The sequence below is a fragment of the Cheilinus undulatus genome, linkage group 3 (genome assembly GCF_018320785.1).
Source record: "Cheilinus undulatus linkage group 3, ASM1832078v1, whole genome shotgun sequence".
Classification (NCBI taxonomy): Eukaryota; Metazoa; Chordata; class Actinopteri; order Labriformes; family Labridae; genus Cheilinus; species Cheilinus undulatus.
Window position 1 is genome coordinate 28,182,128 of NC_054867.1, and position 18,908 is coordinate 28,201,035.

The 18,908-nt window shown below is 37.8% G+C and overlaps 1 protein-coding gene across 1 annotated transcript in view; it reads right to left on the minus strand.

Annotated features, from left to right (window-relative positions):
• Positions 1-18,321, minus strand: part of arhgef25b (Rho guanine nucleotide exchange factor (GEF) 25b) — a 34,334-nt gene extending 16,013 nt beyond the window's left edge. The window contains exons 1-3 of the mRNA XM_041783328.1: positions 18,052-18,321; positions 2,449-2,771; positions 2,230-2,334 (exon numbers count right to left, since the gene is read on the minus strand). Of these exons, the coding sequence (XP_041639262.1) occupies positions 2,230-2,334; positions 2,449-2,771; positions 18,052-18,145 (522 nt within the window). The 5' untranslated portion in view covers positions 18,146-18,321. The remainder of the gene's footprint in view (positions 1-2,229; positions 2,335-2,448; positions 2,772-18,051) is intronic.
• Positions 18,322-18,908: the final 587 nt, after the last annotated feature.

Sequence of the window (18,908 nt, forward strand, 5' to 3'; positions counted from 1 at the left end):
ACCCTACTTGTTAAATTTGACCCCTTCAGCCCATAAATATGACTTCATTTGATGTCAGTTTTTGATTGGTTAATTAATTGGTCAATTATTAGTATTAATGATTTATAGATGACTGCTGTTGTCAATAAAAGACATTTGACAGAGTCTGGAAAATTAAAAATCAGTAAAAAAAAAAATTAGAAGAGAAAAAACAAACAATTTAAGAAACAGGATATAAGAATGCATAAAAACATATATAAGAATAGCCTTATTTGCCAAAGCACATAATTTCTGAACACTACTGAAATTTACAATGTTTCTGAACGGTTCCAGAGTTCAATCTTACAATAAAATGACTGAAGAAGAAGAACAATAAATCTAATGAATGCAAACATGTAAAGCTATAATTTAAAACAATACTATGCTTAGAATTACTGATGTCCAAAGGGAAGCAACCAGATGACGTACAGCAATATTACAGCAGTAATTTTACTGGCATGCTAAGTAGACTATTTTTATTACACAGTATATGAAGTCTGTTTCTGGAACCAAATTGTAACACCCAGAATAATATTCTGTTAAATTCAGTTTAAAATCTTTAGTAAAATGAAACGTAAAAATAGTCTGATAAGTATAAAACATCACCATGGTGTCAAACAAAACAGCATAAATTCCAACAAAATGGCACAAGATAGATTATAACACAAATATAAAGCATCACTGAACACAAAAGTAAAGAATAGAATCATACAGACACTGTAGCTGAATAGAACTGGATAGAGTAGAAAAGAAGACAAGCACATTCAAAGAAACAGCAGACCTTTTGAATCGGGTGTTACAGTGTTTGTCCTGCTCCTGCTCAGACTGCAAAAGGAACATGGTACTGACTGGATGCCCATGCTAAGTAAACACTCTTGTCCACAAATCCCCTGAAATAATCTTTGTGGTGAATAGTTTGCACAAAGAAAGCTTGGGACGCACTCCAACTAAGGCCAGTTTCCCAGTACTGTTCTGAAGCATTATTGCCCCCCATCCCCTGTCAGCTGGCACCCACATTGCTCCAAGCCTAACCAGGACTGACCACTCATATGTCATCCGCCAAGGAGGTTATGTGATCGGGTGGGTTTGTTCGTTTGTTAGTTAGTTAGTTTGTTTGTTTGTTAGCAACATAACTCAAAAAGTTGTAAACGGATTTTGATGAAATTTTCAGGAAATGTCAGAAATGGCACAAGGAAGAACTGATTAGATTTTGGGACTGATCCGGATCACCGGCTGGATCCAGGAATTTTTTAAAGGATTCTGTACTATTGGGAGATAGGGCTAATGGTGGAGGTCTGCGCTCTCCGAGTGTTTTTCTAATTTTGTAATATGACACAGCATTTACAAAAGGCACAGTTTCAGATTGAGCACAACTGTGACATAAAAAAACAACATACCTCTACTCACTTTAGAGTATTGTCTTACTTTATTTTTTTTTCCAGTCAGATATGTTTCTCTAACACTGCCCTATTGTTTAAGATCATGTTTGCCATGCACGAGCAATTGCACTGTTTCAAAGAGCACCTCCTCCATTCAGGGGTGTGCTTGAGTGCTTGAGTGCGTTACAGAGCACTCACACTGGTGTAACAAACTGGACTTCTAAGGGTCAAATGTGCTTGGGCAGTGTGAGTGTGCCCTTGAAAATCTTTGAATGTTAGTATTAGATAGCCGCAGTCATTTCAAAAAAGAGTAAAAAAGCATATTACATAGAAGTGTCTGATATGCAACAGAAGCATTAAATGGGCTGACACTTGGCCCAGCAAATGCAGGCCTTACGATTGTTAATAGTGATTTTAAACCAAATGAGAAGTTGCAAACATAAAGTTGGATGCCTCCTTTTGTAGTCTAATGAGCATAATTTGACATCTGAATGATAAACTAAATAAAGAGGTATTCCCAATGACAGTGACACATGGGCGTGAGCAAATCTATGCATAAAGATCACTGCCTGTGCATGGAGAAACACCTCATTCAATCCAGTCTTAGTTTATGAACACCCTGAGTTGACTAGGCTCAATTGACAGAGTCACTGATGATTGAGTTAAGTGGGCTAAATCTATTCTGTTACCCCTATGCCTCCCAAAAACACCTAGTACATAATTATAGACTAAAGGTTTCTCAGCCTAATGTCAATACCAGTAATTCTGCAATCCACAGTAGTTAACATTATAGTAGTCATGTGTCTACAAATGGTCAATAAAATAGACATACTTGATTCTGAGTGTCTCTTCCTTGCAGGAGGTCAGATAAGGGGCTCTGACAGGACAGTTGTTGAGGAGAAAGAGCTTCTGGACTGAATATCCCGTCTCGCCACACCTGTTTAGCAAAAACACAAAGTATTAATATTGAAAACAAGAACCTGACTGTAATTTGTTTAAATGGAAAAGGTCAAAACGAAGAAGACTGCTCTCATCTGTCTAGGGGTCTCACCGTGTATCCACAGGGTAGGATGGTATAGCTGTTATGTGGCTCCAGAGGCCTCAGCTGAGCTTCACTGTGGGAAAGGAGCGATGGCGGCTGCCTCCCATCTGACCTGCACATCTGCTTCTCTGTATTTCCCACTCCTCCTCTGGCATCAGTGCTCAGTTTGCGAACGGGAAAGGTGAGCCATTTCTTGAGAGCGCTGACAGGGTGCCGTGATCCTCCGGATGAGGAGTGTGAGCAGGGGCTGGAGTTGCCTGAGGCCTGGTGGGGCACAGAGCCCACTGATGGCGAAATGCTGCTGTGATTGCACGCCACAGAGTATGACTCCGCTGCAGAGAGATGGAAAGAGAGAGGGTGAGACAGAGAAGAAAAAGGATTGGGTTAATGTACAGGAGCTAATTGTAGGGTACGTACTCTAAGGTCAGATAATGCAGACAGATTTCTGCACAAAAATGTTGTTCAATTTCCTGTCTTAAGCCCTAACTGTAACTTTAGTACAGTACATACCAATCCTAAATCATTATAAACACTGGAGCAGATCTGTTCTCACGGGGAGGACTTGGATTAAATTGGAAATTTTACACTGTATTTACAACGGCACACATTTTTGTATATAAAGCAAATTTTGATATGTTGTTTGATCTTTCTCTTTTTTCTTTTCAATTTTTTTTTACCTGATACACTTAGTTAAAATAGTCTTTCTCATTTCTACCATTTATCATCAGAAAATGTTGAACTGAACTTCTATGTTGTGATTTTTTTTGGAAATAAAAAAATATCATTTAAAAAGTAGGACAAACATCCCCTTTAAAGTGACTGACCAGATTCAACAGAGGTCCAGCCAACTGGTGCTAGTAGTCTCACAATTAGTGAAATGGGGATCACCTGAGTGCAGTGAATGTGTCTCAGGTGTTTAAAGTATAAAGACACCGGTATCTGAAAGGTCAAGTCACTGATTATTAAGTATTCCTGGCTACCATTACACTATGAAGAAAAAAAGAACACTCCACACTCCACTCAGAAAAAAAGGTTATTGAAAAGTATATGTCAGGGTATGGATACAAAAAAAAAATTCCAAGGCACTGAACATCCTGAGGAGTTCAGTTAAATACATCATCAGGAAATGGAAGGACTACAGGACATGTGTAAATCTCCCTAGATCAGGCCATCCTCACAAACAGAGTGATCATGCAAGAAGGAGACCAGTGAGAGAAGCCACCAAGACATCTATAACTACTCTGAAGGAGTTGCAAGCTTCAGCAGCTGAGATGGGAGAGACTCTACATACAGCTGTTGCCTGGGTTCTTTACCAGTGAAAGTTTTATGGGAGAGTGGCAAAGAGAAAGTCATTGTGAAGAAAACACATTAAATCTTGACTAGAGTTTGCAAAAAGGCATGTGGGAGACTCCATTTTGGCCATCAGACATGATGCTATGTTACACTGCACATCAACACAAACACACCATCTCCACTGTGAAGCACAGTGGTGGCAGCCTCATGCTGTTGGGATACTTCTCAGCAGCTGGCCTTGCAAAGATAGAAACTGAAAAGAATGTGGCAAAATATTTAAATAAAATAATCTTATTCAGTCTGCAAGAGAACTACGGCTTGGGAGTTGATTTATTTTCCTTGCCTCCTCGGACAACCCCTGACAGGTATAGCCTCATGCTGTGAGATGTGAATAGCCAACTCAAAAAAATGTGTGAATGCAGTGAGCCAATCTTTCTTCCCTTTAATACCTGTAATTTTTCTTGCCAGCCCCCTAGTAAAACTTCCATGAGGAGTCAAGGTGAGCCAATGCTTGAATGTAGCCAGTAAAATTCAAGAAAAGACTCTGGGTAGATTGGTGGCATTCACAGGGCACAGTGTAGTTGTATGGTGCAAATCATAGGCAACTCAAGAAGATTCTTCAGGCTGCCTGTGTTGAAATATTCTAGATGTTTTTAGGAGTGTATGTGTGAAAAAAATCTCATGAAACAAAACAACTTAAGTCTGATGTTTTATAAAATGTTCACATGTATTTCAATCTTGCAAAGTGGACTGATTTGCCACACCCATCCAGCAAAGAATAGGCAATGGAGCCAGAAATTTCTGCTTTTATGCTGCCAATCTCTTGAACTCAGTGTCTCTGGAAATGCAGAGCCCTCTTTGTCTTTTAGGGTTTATGTCTTTTTTACAATTCGTTTTTAATAACAATGTCATTATATTGCCTTATTCTGCTTTTGCTAATAGCTGCTGTCTGTCTGTTCTTCATGAGGAAGTCTAGGTTTCATGTTTTTATGTATGAAAAGTCCTCGCATAAAGATGAGTTGAGGTGAGCACTGTACTCAGATTACTTTTTTGTTGCCTTTTCCATCCTAGGAGAGGATTAAGAAAAATGTATACTCTATGGAGATAATAAGGTATGCTCAATATACCCATGCACTACACTACTGTCTACACCTGATCCTGAACCAACACAAAGTCAAAGGATGGCACCATTTACTCCACAGCTGGATTTTATTTCCACCTCTGAGTCTCCTGACTTTTGAAACTGCTTTCTAACCCTCACCCTGCCTGTCTTGAATAAAGCACCCTAACATTAACATTTCACTCTGTTCTGCTGATCATAGCAAAGTGGAATCTGTCAGGAGCCCCGTTTTGTCATCTTGGATTCTTTCCAAAAGCCACTTTTCCCTGTCAGCACATTTATGTAAGCTGTAATCATAATAACAAGCTTTAAAAAGCCAGTGGAAATCTGGGTCAGCCATGTGCCAAAACAGCTTGATACTTCCATTAAACAGAATCCCATATTCCCAGTTAAACCAAAATTATGTGTTTTGTTCTTTCAGCTTTTTTTTTGTTTTTGCTTCTTTTAATTGATGAGAATAAGCAAGATGTACAAAGATCGAAAAAAAGGTTAAGGATTTTCTAATTATGATTTAATCATTCTTCCATCTTAACTAAAGTTCATGACCATAGGTGAGAGTTTGAACCATAGACTGTAAAAAGAAGCTGTGTGATGTCAGCCATTTGATTACAACAGGTGGATTCAAACAGCTTTTGAAGCCAATCTGCAGCGGCTTCCATATTGAAATCGCTGTCTCAATCGAACTTTGGTTCAAACCAACAGCAGGTAAGAGCACACCCACTGAGCTCGACTTCCTGTCAGCTAAGCTGGCTAGCATTCTGGTTGGTCAATAGGTGGCGTCTGCCTGTCAAGCTATCTGCCAATCAAATGAGATGCGCTAATCAGTATGCAGTGAAGTTTTTCCTAAATATAATCGAAACGATTATGGTACAAAATAAATCCCCCCCGTACAGTGAGAGCACATGAAGACATTAGCTAATGAGACACATTTCATTTTTTTGAACCAGGCTGTGAACCAGTTTATTTCTAGTGTAAAAAAATGCTTTTTAACAAATGTGTTGTGTACATGACTTCCAGTGTTCCTGCAGCCAGCCTCAAGTGGACACTCGTCGTATTGCAATCCTTTGTACTTCAGCATTGGCTTCACTTTTCAGGACCGGAGGTTGCAGCTTGGTTTGAACCTGACACCACACAAATCATCTTGCCTATGCTATGCTTCTTCAAATTCTCAGATCTGAAATGGACGCCAAGATACTTGACTTTCAATAGTATCTCACTCCTTGTCTGGGTCCAGTAGAGATCTAAGGCCTCAGATTTGAGGGTGTTGACTATCACGCTGCAAACAGCCACAGTGCCTACAAGAGGTCAACAACTGATGAAACATTCACATGACCACATCATCTGTTAAGCTGCAAAGTTGCCACACTTTGATATGGAATTGATGGAGAATTACAAACTTGGAAGAGCCAAAAACCTACTGAAAACATGTTTTACTCATTGCTGGAAATACAGGCACACCTCTAACTCTGTATCAATTGAACTGGATTCCTTATGGCATCAGCCCTGGAATCAAACACTTCAATATCCTCATATGATGACCTAACAATGTGCACACTTTGTATGCCATTTTGTTATCACAAATACACATTACAATTGTTATTGTCCATTCAAGATGGCCACCATTCTAACCAAAATATTCTACAGCCACTCTCAAAAATATGGCATTAAATAAATTATTTTAAAAAAAAAAAAAAAAAAAAAAAAAAAAAAATATATATATATATATATATATATATATATATATATATATATATATATATATATAAGAAGTTTTAAACAAACTCTTAAAAGCTTTTCAAGAACATTTTAATTTTGTCATGACCTTTTGTTTCAGTAGACAAATTCAGACAAATCTGGAAGACTATAAATATTAGGAAACTATGAAAATACAAATCAAGAATTAAGCTAAAAAATGTTGAAATTTGAACCTTGAGTGTTTATCAACTTACAGACCAAAAAGTTAGTATTTTTTTCTTTTAGGCTATTTCCAACTCTGTCTTTGTACCAGTTTTGTAGGACTGCCTCTATTGTGTTACACCATGTTTCTCTATTTGTTATACAGTAAAATAGACTCAATGCCCTCATATGAAAAAATCAATTACTTTGAAAATGACTTGTTGCTGAGGTACATTTTTTGGTTATTATAGTCATCAGGTCTTACTATCCCAAATAACTTGGAGAAATTAAAAATGCATAAAAAATGAAAGCTCAGGTCTCAGGAGTAAGGACATGGTAAGCCCTATAAAAGTTAGCAAAACATGTAAACAAATTGACAAGACTGGTGTTACAAAAAAGACTGTACAACGTTGGACTTTCTACAATTAACAGTTTTAGTTAATTCAATTAGTTTTTAAGTTGTTCTAAAGGGCTTAATGGTGTAATAATTTAGTAACTTAAGTATCCTCTCATCCTTTTCTAAAAATGGAACCATTACTGTGATCTAATGTTTGACAGGCATGGTTGCCAACCTCCACAAAGCACCAAACTTTCCCAAATCTTGAAACCTACCACTTACTGCCTGATGAAGATGTAATGGGTATAATCTGGCAGCCCGTGTTAGCAGCAAATCAGGATTTCTAAGAATTCATGGAGTATGAATGGACAAGCATGCAAGCAGATTTCTGTTTATATGCATTAAAAAAAAAACAATCTAAAAAATACTTTGCTATCCAACTTCTGTCAGTTTATAGACAGACTCTTAAGGAAAGCTTTGCAAATTGGCACTCTCAGAAGCCAATGGTGAATATTGCCAGGCATAATAAACAGCCTTTGAGAGAATGTCCAACTTAATATTTCTGGTGTAGCAAGGAGTTAGCAAAAAGTAAATAAATGAATAATAGATAAATACATTTAGGTCAAGACTTCATTTTTGTGTGCTGCCCATGTTAACAGTCTACAAACGTACTGATATTAGTCAGAACTTACATGATCATTATGAGCAGAGACAGCCATCTGCTCCCTTGTATTTTATCCATCAAGGTTACATCATACAGGACCACTAACACCACCTTACCATCTGTCAGCATAATTCAAAAGTAATTTACCACATGTTTTCTGTGTACAAATACAACAACACATTCTACAAAGAGACCCTTAAAGGTGTGTAATGATCCAAAACCAAAGAGCTGTCAGACACAGCTTGTCATGCTTGTTTGTTTGAGACGCTTATGTAATGTGTCATTTTCCCACAGTGCAACAGCTGGACCCACTGACTACAGTGTTAGCAGAAGCTGCTGTCACTGCATGCTGTGAAAGCTCCTTAGCCCACAAGCTCAATGAACAACCAGATCACACTGAACACTGTCTTTTAATGTAAATATTCTTTCCAAAATGGGAAATGTTAATGTCCTGTAAAATATTTCTAAGGCTAAAACACAAATACACTGTAAGAGATAGTGTTATGCAGGAAGTGTCGTAATTCACAGGACTCCTCCTTGTCAGGAAGTGCGGAGGATCCTCCTCCCCTAAGTGTGAAAGGCAGTCAATTAAACCATTGGATTAAACCATTCCTTTTTCAAGGCACATGCAAGGAAATGAGTATAGTTCACACTAGACACAGAAAATGACCAATCACAAATATGTCATATTTGCAGATGATACACATTTATTTTGCTCTGGTAAGAATTTAAAGGAACTTTTGTGCAGTGTAGAAAGGGAGCTGGAAAATCTCAAAACTCGGTTTGATGTTAACAAATTATCTCTAAATATTAAGAAAACTAAATGTATGTTTTAAGGTAATCAAAAGGAAACTGATGGTTACATTAAATCAAAATTTTGTAATGTTTACATTGAAAGACTTTTTGTGACCAAATTCCTCAGGGTTGTGATTGATCATAAGTCAAAATTCAAACAACATATTGAAAACATAGAAAGAAAAATGTCTGAGTCAGCAGCAATTCCGTATAAATCCAGAAATATATTTCATTATAAGGCTTTGCATTTAATCTATTAATCACTAATTGTTCTTTTTATATTTTATTGTGAGGGATTGTTGGGATCCACCTTTAAAATAACAATAAATTCAATAATAAAACTGCACAAACAGTCTTACATATTAGTAATAAAGTGGAGTATTATGTTCACAGATCCACTTTTTCTAAATTCCTATGTTATAAAATTGTATGACTTGTTTTACTACAAAATAATGCCTATATAATGTTCACAGAAAAATCAGACACTCCCTGACTATGTACAAAAAGTCTTTTCAATTCAGGACAGCCATTATAATTTGATAGGTTACTGTAAATTTATTGTTGAAAAAGCTAAAAAGATTATGAAAAGGGGATTTGTTTCTCTTGTTGGAATTAAACTCTGGAATGATGCCAATATAAATTTAAAAATATGTAATTCGCTTTTGGTTTTTAGGTGAATGGTTTGTAAAGCTACTCTTGAAGCTTACAAGTGTGATTGATTTCTCTGTTATTTTGTATTTGAATTTCTGGAAGTTACTAGCTCATTTTGATAAGAATATGGGATAGGCTTTTAGAAGCAGTTTGCTTCTGCTGGTGCCTTTTCAGTCAATACTCAACACATGACTTATAACATTGTTAAAAATGTCTATACTGTGTAAAATGTTTGGTACTTGTTTTTTGACTGAGTAAAACTACTACTACTCTACTACAATCAGAGAGGTACAAGAGTCTTAGCACTTTGTACTAAGGTCAGTTTTTTCCACCTATTTATGCATCCTGCCTGTCAACATCTACTAGGAACAAACTTTAAAGTACAGTTACACCTCCGGTATGTTTTTCAATGAAACCTGATGCTGTCTTTCAATGGTGAAACTATCAGAATTGCACACAGCAGTTTTGTTCCAAATTTGTTTTTGGGACAGTTATTGTCCTTCTCTTGGCTTCCCTAAACTGTCTTTCCATTAGAGAATCATCACAAATCACATCAGCTGTTTGTAAAAAAAGAAAAAAAAAAAAAAAACAATGCAGAAGTGCAAACAAAGCACTCTAGTTCATCAAGTGTTCACTGCAGGCTGGCTGCAGAAGAACCGGGAGTCACAAACACACCACGTGTGAAAATGCTGATTTGAATGCCTGTTTTGGTTTTTAGAAGAATTAATGTGCATAATTAGGGCCATGACTGAGATGACAGCAAGCCAGCTATCTGTCAGGATGCTATAGGGCGTGTCTCAGTCCCCCCCCCCCCCTCTCTGTTTCTAAAGTTAGGGTTAGATGGCATTTTCATTACAGAAACTGACACAAACTGGCTTCAAAAGATACTTCAGTAACCAAAAGTGTGATGTAACTCAGGCAGTTGACAGTTTGTGCTCTCTAAGTAAATTATCCAAAATGCCAGGTTACCAGCAGTATTTATTCTTAGATGCTTTCCTTGTGTTTATACAGTCAAATGCTTAACAGGTTATGGTTTATGGCCTTAATTTGGGTAAAAGCTGTGAGTGAATGATAACGCCTTTTAATGAAAACAGATAGCTTGGTGCAGATAAAGGTCAGCTTGTTCTTTTCTTTTTGGACTGCAAACTTGATTGATTTGTTTTCACCAGGGTGGAAGAGAAAAAGGCCTGAAAACTGGGAGTGCAGTTATTTGGAAAGGGATGCCTTCTGCCTATAAAGGCAGAAGGCAGAAGAAATAAAGGGAGAGAGGAAAGCATACAAAAGTGGTGGAAGATTTCTTCTCTCTGGTAAGCCTCTGCAGTTAAAGGTTCTCATCTAAAGCTTTTCTATCTTGACAAAACCACATACAATATATGCCTTTAATACATATAAATATACTGTATGTCTTCCTGAAGCAGAAAACAAGGTTTTTTGTTTATGAGTTCCTCATACAAATTTGTCAAAGCGGGTAAATTGAATACAACATCAATGGAAAAAAAAAACATCAGCCCTGATTTCACAATAATAACAAGTCAGTACATCCACAGATAGTGCACATAATTATTGCTCAATGCTAACTATATTTTGAAACAAAAAAAAAAGAAATATATTTCTTGATGTTTCCTCATGTCCTAATCTTGTAAATTGTTAATTACATAATACATGAGAAGACTAGTAAATGTAAATTTACCGTATCATTGCTTATCCAGCTGTGGTAGAGGAGAGAGAGAGAGCTGTTTCTGTGACCTACTTTGAATTATAGTACTCTCTCACTCCTTGAAGAGCAGATGGCTGGGAGACAGTTAGCTACATCTTCCCCCTGCTAAACCCTATAAATGGTCATAGTTAGCAACAGCAGGAATTGTATGAGCACTGATTCAAACATTATGACAACACTACAACAACTATGAACATGACTAAAGCCTAACACATCTCCTGCCAGAGCCTTCATTTGTTCATGGGAAATTAGTGCTGTTGGTGCCTTTATCTGTGCATGCTGATGGATGAAATTATCCAATCATATCCAGTCTTTTTGAGCTTAAACAGTCTGCTACACTTCCTGTAGGAAAACTGTGAGGGGAAACTATAAATCTGCACCTTTCATATCATTTGCATCTGCTCACTCCTGAACAAGATGATGCAGAGTTTATAAATCCAGGAGAGTGACGGATTAATATAATTGAAACCCTCACATGCACACGTACAATATACAAATGTAGCATTTTCATTCAATTAATGATTAATATGAGAGAACTTCAGTCAAAGGTTTGGTTACATGACTCTCCATTCATTCACACAGCTGTGATATTTATTAGTCGACGGTCTCCAGTGCTTTATTACAAGAAGCTTGTCCAAACTAACAAGGCTTCCATATTAATCATTGAAGCTTTTTTCTTTAAGCAAATGTGTGATGCTGCGTGCTGCCTCTGCTAAGGTTCCCAGCTTTCCACTGACCAGTTTAAAGTGCTTCATAACAAAAAAGATTTAGTAAGTACTAAATCCTAATCTCAGATACACCAGGCAAATGAACAAACATTACATCACCGGTGTTGCCCTTTGATTTCAGGTTTTGAACAATGAATCATTCCTGGTGGTTTCTTGGTATCTGTGACCCTAGCCATTATAACTTAACTTTTACTGCATGTAAAATACAATAAAATGATTATAATTAATACGCCTTAACATCAAATCTAGTTGAAGTTTTAGAAGTGTAACAGGACTAATGACCAAGTATCACTCTGACCATTGCCTCCTCATTGGTGCTGACACATACAGACTAAATAGTATGAGTGTGTAGCCATAAACCACCATTCATTTTTCCCCAGGTATAGGGACAAAAATAACAATATTCCCTTACAGAGCTGATAATGCCAAACTTAATATCAGATAGATGGAGGTTTTCAAATCAAAAAGGTCCAGAAGAATTATTGTGTTATTTTTAAATTCATGATAAAGGCTTGATGCTGAAACACATCCAAGTGTGTTTGCATGACTATGCTGTGAAAATAAAGGCATTTGAACAGTTAAAAAGAGTGTCTTGGCGTGTCTTCTTTAAATCTATGACAACATAAATCCCATGCAAAAGAGCAACTCCTACAACACTAATTTCCATCTGTAGTCCCCTGGCAGGTTGATGGTATACATTAAAAAGTAAACATTAAATATGTGCATAATTAAAGTAAAAATCTACATAAAATCAGACAACACCAAGAGACTAAACAACACATGGTCTTATGCATACCCTCTCAAATGTGATAAGTTCATTTCTCAACATCTGAAGTAAATGGCAGATACTCATAATCACAGGAAATAAGTGTTTATTCCAAGATGACCACATAAAAAGAGGCAAGATCCCGAGAGAACAACCAAACATTTCTTGTGATCAGGTCAAAATAAAGTGTAATGATATAAAAAGCCTGATTTATGTTTCTACGCTGATGCTATACTTTAGCCTATGTCATTGGTCCATGTAGCCCTGAACCCTACACTTGTAGCCAACTTGTCTCTCCTCAATAATGTTACCACACTCTGAAACAATGCAGATGACAAGCCCTGTGATTGGTCTGCTGGTAAGCACTGCCAGTCTCTGAGAATATCTGATGTGCATTTACTCATCCATGTCTCTCTCAGTAGTTAAATGAGTACAAAACATCCCCCCATTTAGCACCTGCACTTTCCACCTCTGCATCTCTTTCTTCTTTGCATAACTGCAGTTTAATCAAGCACTGCTCTATATTTTCAACTCAAACTCTAACATAATACTCTCGGTTTTAGTTACCACGGTTTCTTGTACACAAACAAGTGGGAAATGTGGCTATGAAACCAGGAACTGCTAAAAAAAAATGCCAGCAAGGAGCATTTGGATGGAGTATAGTAGAGTGTTGCAGACACATAAACACACAAGTACATAGTGCTCACAACTGTGTAGGGCACCATGGCGTCGCAAGCATAGAACAGATGCAGAAGCACTAGCCAGGTTTAAGAATGCATGTTCTCCTAAGGCCAGCTCAGACTACATGATTTTTGGGTCGTTCACGACAGAACCATGTCAGACTTTACAACTTAAATCTTGCTCCATCTTAGCTGACAGACTGGCAACGCTACAAGAGTGATCCCAGCTGCTCATTGTATGCTGATGTCACCACAGTCTCTGGGACTTTGTGCCGGTTCACCAGTCATCGGGGGGACGGGTCAAAGAGTCTCAAACACTCTACAACGGAAGTGCTGTTTTGCTCATAAATGAAGAAGACAACAAATAAGAAACAATTATGGATTGGATTAGGATAATAATTATAGATGTATCAAGAGGAGGGCAATATGGACTGGTTGTCCTCCAGAAATCATAGAACTTAAGGTATGCATGTGATAACATAAATATAATAAAATGTACACAATAGTTCCCCAGAGGGAGAAAGAGAAGGGACTCTGGTAACTGATGGTGCAAAGATAAGGAGCAAATGCTCTCCCATTGGTTGGCATCAGGGTTCATGTGTCGACATCAGGTCAGGGTGTCAAACTAGATGACAAAGCAAGAAAAAATCTGACAAGCTGTCTAACCACAGTCATAGTACATCTGTGATGTGTTGTTAATTATGTCACACTACAAGACCGTCTGTTGTTTCCGATGCGCAAACCGAGGTTTGATGATGAGCTCCAACGTTGCAGTCAGGCTGAATCTGTCTGAATTCGTGTAGTTTTTCTGCAGGAGAAAGCGTCAGAGTTCGGTGATATAGTTCTCTGTAGTTTAACACCTTTAAAAAGCCTTTTAAAAATAGGGACTGGATTTTTTTGTTGTTTTACAAAAAATGCTTTTAGCAACTTAATTCTCTTAATATTGCACCTTCACTTGCTCATCTACCTTTCATTTCTGTTTCAGCCTTTTAGTTTATATTTGAATAGTTTCTACCCTTATAGTTCTCATTTAAATTGTAACTTAATATTGTCTGATGTTTCAATACATCTCATAAAACTCTTTTATTCATCTCTTTTTTTTTTTTTTAAATCATGCCATACCCTTTGCTCTAAAGGTCTGGATCCTTCTCCTGTGAGGAAACGGCATCATGTCTAATTGTCTGACTGTGATTTAATGCAACTTAAGTTTGAGCAAACATCAGGCAATTCATGATAACACACGTTTCAGTACATGTGGGTGCTGTAGGGTGCACTACCCCTGTACTTTGTTAGTCATCCTGTTATCTCTCAATATGCTGTCTGGTAGTGATGGCCTCATGCAGAGTGGTTTACTAATGGACTATTAGTCAGAGCAGTTTCTGAGTCATGGTCATTTTTAAGTAATGAGATGGAGAGAACTTTGGCAAGACTCTTAAGTAAGTTTCCAGGAAAGTGTCTTAAACATTACTTTTTTCTTAGGTGTTTCTCTGAATTGGTAAAGAACTTGTGGACGAATGAAAAGAGGCATTCAATGAGAGAGGAGCAATGAGAGTCTTCTTAGGAGGCAGAGGAGAATCAGAACACTATACAATTAGGAAACTGCCTCGAATAAGAACACCCTATAACTAAAAATAAGGCTCATAAACATAGGAATAATCTACACTTAATTAAAACTTAAACTAATTAAAACTTTGTATTCATAGAATCAAAAGAAGTTTACAAGAAAGGGAACAACTTGTACAACAGCAATCGTTACACTGAGGTACAAAGGCAACATTTAGTCCCAATAAAAACGTTTGATGTTTTTCTTCAAACTCAAGAAAGAAAGCAAGGCATCTCAACACAGGTCTATTTTTGTTTTTTACCATCTCACACATCTATTTGCAGAGTCTGCAGAGCAGTGCAGCTCTGAGGAGAGCTGTTCTGTAATCACTCGCAGAGCAACTGGAACAACAGAGGATTTAAGGGTCGGGGCAGTAATGGGATGTGTCTACAGTATGAGTATGTTTGAATGTGTGTGGATACAGCTGCAAAGCTCTGAAGCATTGACACACAGTATTGCAGGGATGCAGATTAAGGAAAATCACTGTGTTTTAAATGCTGCCACGTGAATGCTTCTTTCCACACAGCAGATCAAAATGAATAAAAGACAATAATCATTAAAAAGGGATCTACCTCATCCAGGAACAGGAATATAAAGGTTTTATCGAATAATCAGGGATGTTCTTCAAATGCGCTCATTCTTCTTACTCACAGATTCTGTAAATATTGTCTGCCCTTTATTATCCATCCATATTTTCTGGAAAAATACTGAGAAATTGACTCACTGGCATCTGCTATGATTTAGGGATCAGCAGCTTTCTGAGAGACACCTCAGATATCCAGATGTGACTGTATCCCAGTTTTTAGGAGCCCAGTCTTGCTATAGCTACCTTACAGCCACCTTAAATCAGACTGCTGATTTGCTTGACTTCCTCTTTCTTTGTCCTCCATGGAATCAGACTATGTGAAAATCTATGGTACTTCTGTGTTGGCTTCATTTTAGCCACAAACACTGCATTTCCTGGAGGTGACACATGAGGTTACCTCCAAAGTGAGACAATCCCAGTTCCATCTTAGATGCCCAATTTATAGCAACAAATAGCATTATTAAAGACTGGAACAAAAATGTTTTGAGTCACATTAGCTTATTTTGGTCAAGGGCTGACTGAGGAGGATGCAGCTCTGCTACATAACACCTCAGTGGACTCCTGTCACTAAAGCTGACAACACACTAGATGATTTTAAGATGATGATTTCAAGCCTCAAATCATGTCAGGCCCCCAGTGATCGATGAAGCATCAGGCTCACCTCAGTTGAGTACTTGTCCAAACAATTCTCAAATGTGTGGGGTGTGTGCAGGTATTACATACCTCCTGATCAAGCTGGAGCCCTAATCTGAAATCATAAACATCAAACATGTTCCAGATTCACGATTCCAGTTCGGGATGCCTCCAACAGAATACCCACCATAGCCCTTGAGACTGAGTAGTGCTAGGTAGTAGTCACTATGTGGATGCTGCATACTTTTACAGCTCAGCCATTCTTGGCAGCTTTTCTGGTGGATTGTGAAGTTTTGGCTTGTTGGTTAATACAGCTATAGTTGCTGTTTTGATCAGGTAGTCAGAGCAAGTAAAAGTAGAAGTAAATTAATAAGAAAAGGTAAGGTAAGAAAAGGTAGCTTTTATGATTTTGTATTTGCATCCTTACAGGATAAACAATACAGTGACTTTAAAATATAACAACCCGCTCATTAATAAATGCGAACTGTAGTTCAACCTATCAAAACAATGATAATATGAACCTGGCCCAAAGACGGGGAGCTATTTTGATGTGGATTTAAATGAAATATGATATTTATTCCCGTGTAATTGTCGGTCAGTGTGCATAATGGATCACTTGTGTTTCTGAGGGGAAGGGATAAAATGCCATCTGTGAGATGGATTTAAATTAACTGTATGATAATTTTGGATGAACTACTTAAAGGGGGTCTGTCACGTGAAATCTTTTCTCTCCTTAGGGAACAATAATTTTCATATGTTGAATGACTTTTATTTGCTAAATGTATCCTAATAGTCTGACCCTGACTCACAATGAAATAAAAAAGAGTATGATATTGACCTATGGGACTAGCAAAGTGGTGTGCTGCTTGTTAGTGTGGTTGACATAGAGAAAGCTCTGTTGTATTTTCAGCAACTACTTGAGTATAATTAATTATTGTGTTTTTTTTTATCATTAATGCTAAACAACACTTACAGTCTGCAGCCAGAGGTGGGTGGCAGGGTTTGAAAGAAACAAAAGGCCAAAGGTCCAGATTTAATTTGTTTTAATAAATGAATGTACACAGCAAAAACTGGAGTGTTGAATTCCCAGTGTTAAACATTTCAGAGTTGATTCTTAACTCTCAAAGTGTAATTTTAACTCTATTCTGAATAAAATTGCTTTCTGTGTTGGAGTTACTTGACAGCGTTGAGTTCAACTCTGTAGAGAGTCAACTGGTCTAAGCTCTGCCTGCCATTTCAAATCTTGGGGACAAAGTTTTCCCATCATACCCTTGGGCAGAGTGTTTAGATTTAGATGTGTTATAGATGTATTTTTATTTGTTTAGATGTGCTTAGATGTTGCCTGTTGAACAGTGACCATTGTTAGGTTTCCTTTTCTCATGTTTCTGGTGGATTATTGTTGTTTTTGATGTTAAACACTTCTGCACTGTGAGTGAAGTTATCCACTAAGTTGATAACTTTATGCCTTTGGTAGGGGATGACCTACAATAAACCGGGGAGTGAAGACCTTCAACTCAAAGCTTACTCTAGCTCTGCATGCATCTCTTTGCTCCATTGATGCTATAAGATGCATTCTTTTGCAACAGTCATTCAATGCAAGGTGGCAAGCTTGATTTAGTATGAGTAGTGCTTTGCAATGTGTAAATACTCAAAATAATAAATCCTCCAATTTATTTATTTATAATATTAGAAACTAAAAAAGTTAGCACTACAGTCCACTTCATTTTTAAAATCTGGACTCCCACCCACCCCCACCCCCACCCCGACAGGCTGGATAGGGACCAGTGAAGTGTATTTATGTGCTTTATATGCTGTGAACATAGGACAGCACACACACACCAGTCCAAATCTCAAAACCAGCTGTTTTTATGGATATCTAACGGTGCTGCCTGCTCAGTTTAAAGGAACAAGAACTTTTGGATGTGAATGGATGAAAAGTATGAAATGAAAAAAAAAAAGTATGAAGGTTATTACTAAGTTTCTAGTATTGCAAATGGGAAAAAGATTACTCAATAAAAAGCGAATTAACATCAAAATGATCAACAGCCCAAATATTTGATCCAGTTCTGTGAATTTAGTAAAACAACTTTTCAATTTATCTATAAAAACTCAACGGCCAGAGATCTGTAGAGTACCTACATACCTCTACCTTGGACAAAGCAGCAGCCACATTTACTGAGGAGTTTTCTGAATAGGTGCCGACACCCACATCCTCGCTGTTGGTGACCCCCTCTCATGATGATCCACTCCTGCTGTCAGACTCAAAACTATCAGATGGAGACATCATGCTGGGTGGACACACACAGAAGCAAAAGTGTAACAACCAAACTACTCCAGCTGTAGCATCCCAGGGAAGCCCACAGTCATGTTCCAAATCTGAGAAGAATCTCCTGAGATGAAAAAGAAAAACTGCTTCTTTCCCATGATTTGAAAAAAAAAAAAAAAAAAAGACAGCAGAAGAGAGACAGAGAGAAACGGGGCTCTGCTCCACTCTGCAGCCTCTCTGTGTGGTCAGATAGCAGGCAAAGATTAAGAGGGGGACCAGAGGTGAGTGAGCGAGGGAGCAACACAGAGGCAGGCAGTGGGAGGGGCTGTGACGATGAAGGGGGTGGTAGCTTACACGTCGTGCTGCTGTGTAAGCATCTGTTTCCCGGTCTGACCTTCAGTCAGTTCTCTACCCCCACCTCCTCCCCTCTCTCTCTAAACTCCCTCTTGTCTGTGCTGCTTCTGTGTCTGTTGGGAGTACATGTTATTGTGCAGATATCATTGCTCCCACTGGATAAAGGACCCCAGAGATCTTCACAAATTCTCTAGTGTCTGAATGAGGTTAAGATCTGTGATTTTAGGTATAACAGTTCAAAAACTATTGGATGGACTGGCATTAAATTTGTTACATACAGTGCTTAACAAATTTATTAGACCACCTGTCATATTTGTCTCAGAGACCATCCAGCATCATGAAATGCTTTAATGTGGACTCTTTCATTTTCAATCAGCTCT